This window comes from Rhagoletis pomonella, unplaced genomic scaffold, assembly GCF_013731165.1.
Source record: "Rhagoletis pomonella isolate Grant_MI unplaced genomic scaffold, Rhpom_1.0 Rhpom_scaffold_00002, whole genome shotgun sequence".
NCBI lineage: Eukaryota > Metazoa > Arthropoda > Insecta > Diptera > Tephritidae > Rhagoletis > Rhagoletis pomonella.
In genome coordinates, this window is record NW_023458556.1 from 34,580,324 (window position 1) to 34,584,041 (window position 3,718).

Below are 3,718 nucleotides of genomic sequence, written 5' to 3' on the forward strand. Positions count from 1 at the left end.
TAGTTTTTAATGAATCATTTTAGAGTATTATGTTTTCAATTCCTTAGCGGCTGGCAAGCCCCTTTTGTTAAAAATAGTAAAAAAAACTCAATACAAAATTAGAATCGTTAATATGAGTTTATTGCGATATCAATCACGTTGACCAGTCAAATGGTTTAGCGTGCAATATTTAGCTACTACATTTTTGTTATTTTGACTTTATAATTAAGCAGCTAATTTGAGTGAACGAATACCTCTTATTTTACTAAAATTTTCCTACACTATTTTCTTCTTTATTAATTTTCTTACACATATACGTATGTAGGTATGTATGTGCGTCACAAAACTTGGAAAGCAATCATTACTTAGCAGTACCAGAATGTGAAGAGCTCCATGAGCTAGAAGTGGAGTGGGAAAAGGCACCGTTACCCGTATTTTGGTGACCTCCATTTTGTTGATTCCACGATGATGCAGCGGAAGTTGCTGCTGCAGCTGCGGCAGCTGAGTTACCAAATGTTTCACCACCACCATAATTATTGTGACCGCCATTAACATTCCAGCCACTTGCACTCTGACCATGGGCTGCTCCGAATGATGCCCCGCCGCCCTGCATTATAGCCAAACTCGGATTTCCTGCATTCTCTAACAACGACGCTGAGGTGTGAGCACCAGCTCCAGCTCCACCAACAGCGACATTATGAAGTTGTACATTCCCACTGCTGCCTGCTCCGAATGATGCCCCGCCGCCCTGCATTATAGCCAAATTCGGATTTCCTGTATTCTCTAACAACGAAGCTGAGGTGTGAGCACCAGCACCAGCTCCAGCAACAGCGACATTATGAACATGTACGTTCCCACTGCCATAATTTAGGATCGGACGCTCGTTAGTCTCAAAATGGTTATAGGCACTTGCACTATTACCACCTGCCGCATGCACCAAATGACCACTGTGCACTCCCGATGAATGCGCTTGAGTATTATAGAGATTACCAGTCGCCGACAAACCTCCCAAATTTGTATGTATGGAGATGGCAGGCACTTGGGCTGCACCAATTGAACCGTGTATGATTGCACCGCCTTGCCCACAGCAAGCTTTTGCTTCTAAGGTGATTTCCTTCGATTTTTCGTGGAATAGCTTCAGTATTGGATTGGCCCATGATGTGGTTATAATACAGAAGAGTATTGTGAACTGCAAAAAAATTGTAGGGGGTAAATAAATATAAATTTTAAAACATATACATATTTGTTAAAAACTTACCAAACGCATTGCGATTTTCTGTGAATACTGCTCAATATATGCTCGGAGGTCAAAGGTTTAACGTAGTTTGAGTTATGCTGCACTTGTTGCTCGACCTTTATACCAAGCGTCAAGACGGCAGGTAGAAATGCTACCTACTCCGTTTGTTACAAATGCAACAAATACATAACAGTGCACTCAAGAATGCTTGTCCATAAGTATAAAGGTCTGCTGTGTGTCTGAAAGAGTATGCTATACAGGCTTATGTCTCTCATTTCATTATGATGATAATAAAGAAAGTGTGCCGCTTGCTGCACTGAGCGACATAGGCCAGGTTTTTTTCTCGATTTCGGGTGTTCATACCCAGTACGGCGTAGCTCAACCAATTATCTCAGAAAAATTAGTTTATTTCTACTTATGCAGCAACTAACTTCAAATTGATGTATAATCACCTAGCAGCCTCAATGAGACAAACCAAATGCTTACACTTTGTAAATAGTTAAATATTAGTTGTAAAATCATCTAACTGTGGGCAATTAACTATTTCAGCATGACAAATCATGCATTGCCTTAAGCCAAATTTTAAAGTAGTTGAAATCAAATGCAGAGTCGGATAATTGACTGATGCCTAGGGCATCGCCATGTTAAGGTCAACAGTTCGTTCCAAGGAAGTAAGTCAGATCTTCAACTAGTTGTGGTTTGTATAAAACTAGTTGAACATCGATATTTAAACTAGTTTCTTTCCGTACTGGGTATTTAAAGAACATGTTTGATGCACTAGGAAAAAATTACCTGTATTTGTATTTTCACATTTTGTTTCCACAAGCAGATTTAATGACGAGAGTGGAATGCATGTGAAAGTAAATGTAGATGAGTTGATATCGGTCTACCTGCTAAGTACCTGCCCTTGTGTTGACACGGGCGATCATTGAAAGCAGCAAATTTTTATTTACTAGAAAAAATAATCCTAGAATAAAATAAATCCGCGGAAAATTATGTGCTTGCGCTTACTCCTGCCTCACAGCTACGCCGCAGAATAGATTCAAAATGAATTTAATATGAACAAGTAAAGAAGTATAAGTTCGGGCGAAACCGAACTTTATACATATAGCCGGCGCAGGTATCAAATGTCGTCGTTTAACTTTCTCTGCACTAGCTTTGCATGATAAGTAGGGGTGTTTACCCGATTTCAAACGTTTTCGATAATATGCAGAGTTAGATTTAATGATATAATGGAACCAAGTTGGGCTCAAATCGATAAAGTGGCTATCGAAATACACCTTTGTAGTCGTAATGTGGGCAGTGTCACGCCCACTTCCTCAAAGTCTATAGTAGTCTTATTTATTGTTAGGAGATTGTTTTAACTAGTTATTAACTTGAAGTAAATTAGCGTCCTCAGTTAATGAAATATCGGAGTTTTCGTATATTTGAAATTTACCGTTATACGGGAAGGGGGTGTTATTTTAGCCCAATTTGAATAATTTTCAATAAAATCCTTTTTTGTACAAAGGTTACTAAGTGCACCGAGTTTGGTGGCAATTGATAAATCGGTTACCGAGATACACATTTGTGGTCATAAGTGGGCGGAGCCACGCCTATTATCCAAAAATTTATAATACTTTAATCTTCTGCTAAGTGGTTATTGCAATAATCGATTTTAAGTGAACTAGCTCCAGTAGCTACTGATTTATCGAGTTTTTCGTCTTTTTGTAAATTACCGTTATATGGCAGGTGGGCGTGGTTATTGCCCGATTTCAAAGATTTTCAAGAGATTTCTTAGCGAGACCCTTGGTAAGGATTGGTGAAACGACTACTGAGATACAGCATTTCATCATACCACAATTCCACTCCACATAGTAATTTTCAACAATTTACATCTAATATTTACTGAAATATCGCAGTTTTGCCTTTTTCGAAAATGCCGTTATATGGGAAGTGGGCGTGGTTACAGTCCGATTTCGCCCATTTTCAATGCCAACCTACCTTGGATAAAGGGATATCTAAATTTTTGCTCGAGTTATCGTGTACACGGACAGACGGACGGACGGACAGACAGACATGACTTAATCAACTTCTCTTCTCATTCTGATCATTTATGTATACATTTGTGCATATTTATCTCGATTCGTTTTGGCTGTTACAAACAACCGTTATGCGAACAAATTTAATATACCCTTGTGCACAAGTGCGCTCGGGTATAAAAATGACAGAAGGGAAATCAATGTTATTGTGGCTTATTAACATTTTATTTTTAATATTTTTATTGGGCTTTGTACCACGATTTTTTATTAGGAAAAATTGAAAAAGCAACAAAGTCTAAGCGGTAGAAGTTATAGCAGCTATTTTGGAGATCACCACATCTCCTCATCAGACTTATTTTTTTTTTTCTAGACTTCAGGTGATCTCCGAAATAGCTGCTATAACTTCTACCGCTTAGACTTTGTTGCTTTTTAAATTTTTCCTAATAAACAATCGTGGTACAAAGCTCAATAAAAATATTGG

At 38.3% G+C, this 3,718-nt stretch overlaps 1 protein-coding gene across 1 annotated transcript; it reads right to left on the reverse strand.

Moving 5' to 3' along the window:
* Positions 1-300: 300 nt before the first annotated feature.
* Positions 301-1,345, reverse strand: LOC118734636 (uncharacterized transmembrane protein DDB_G0289901-like). The gene is made up of 2 exons (XM_036464340.1): positions 1,238-1,345; positions 301-1,168 (listed from the first exon to the last, which is right to left on the reverse strand). The coding sequence occupies exons 1-2, from the start codon at positions 1,244-1,246 to the stop codon at positions 341-343; spliced, it is 837 nt and encodes a 278-aa protein (XP_036320233.1). The 5' UTR covers positions 1,247-1,345; the 3' UTR covers positions 301-340.
* Between the last annotated feature and the right edge of the window lie 2,373 nt (positions 1,346-3,718).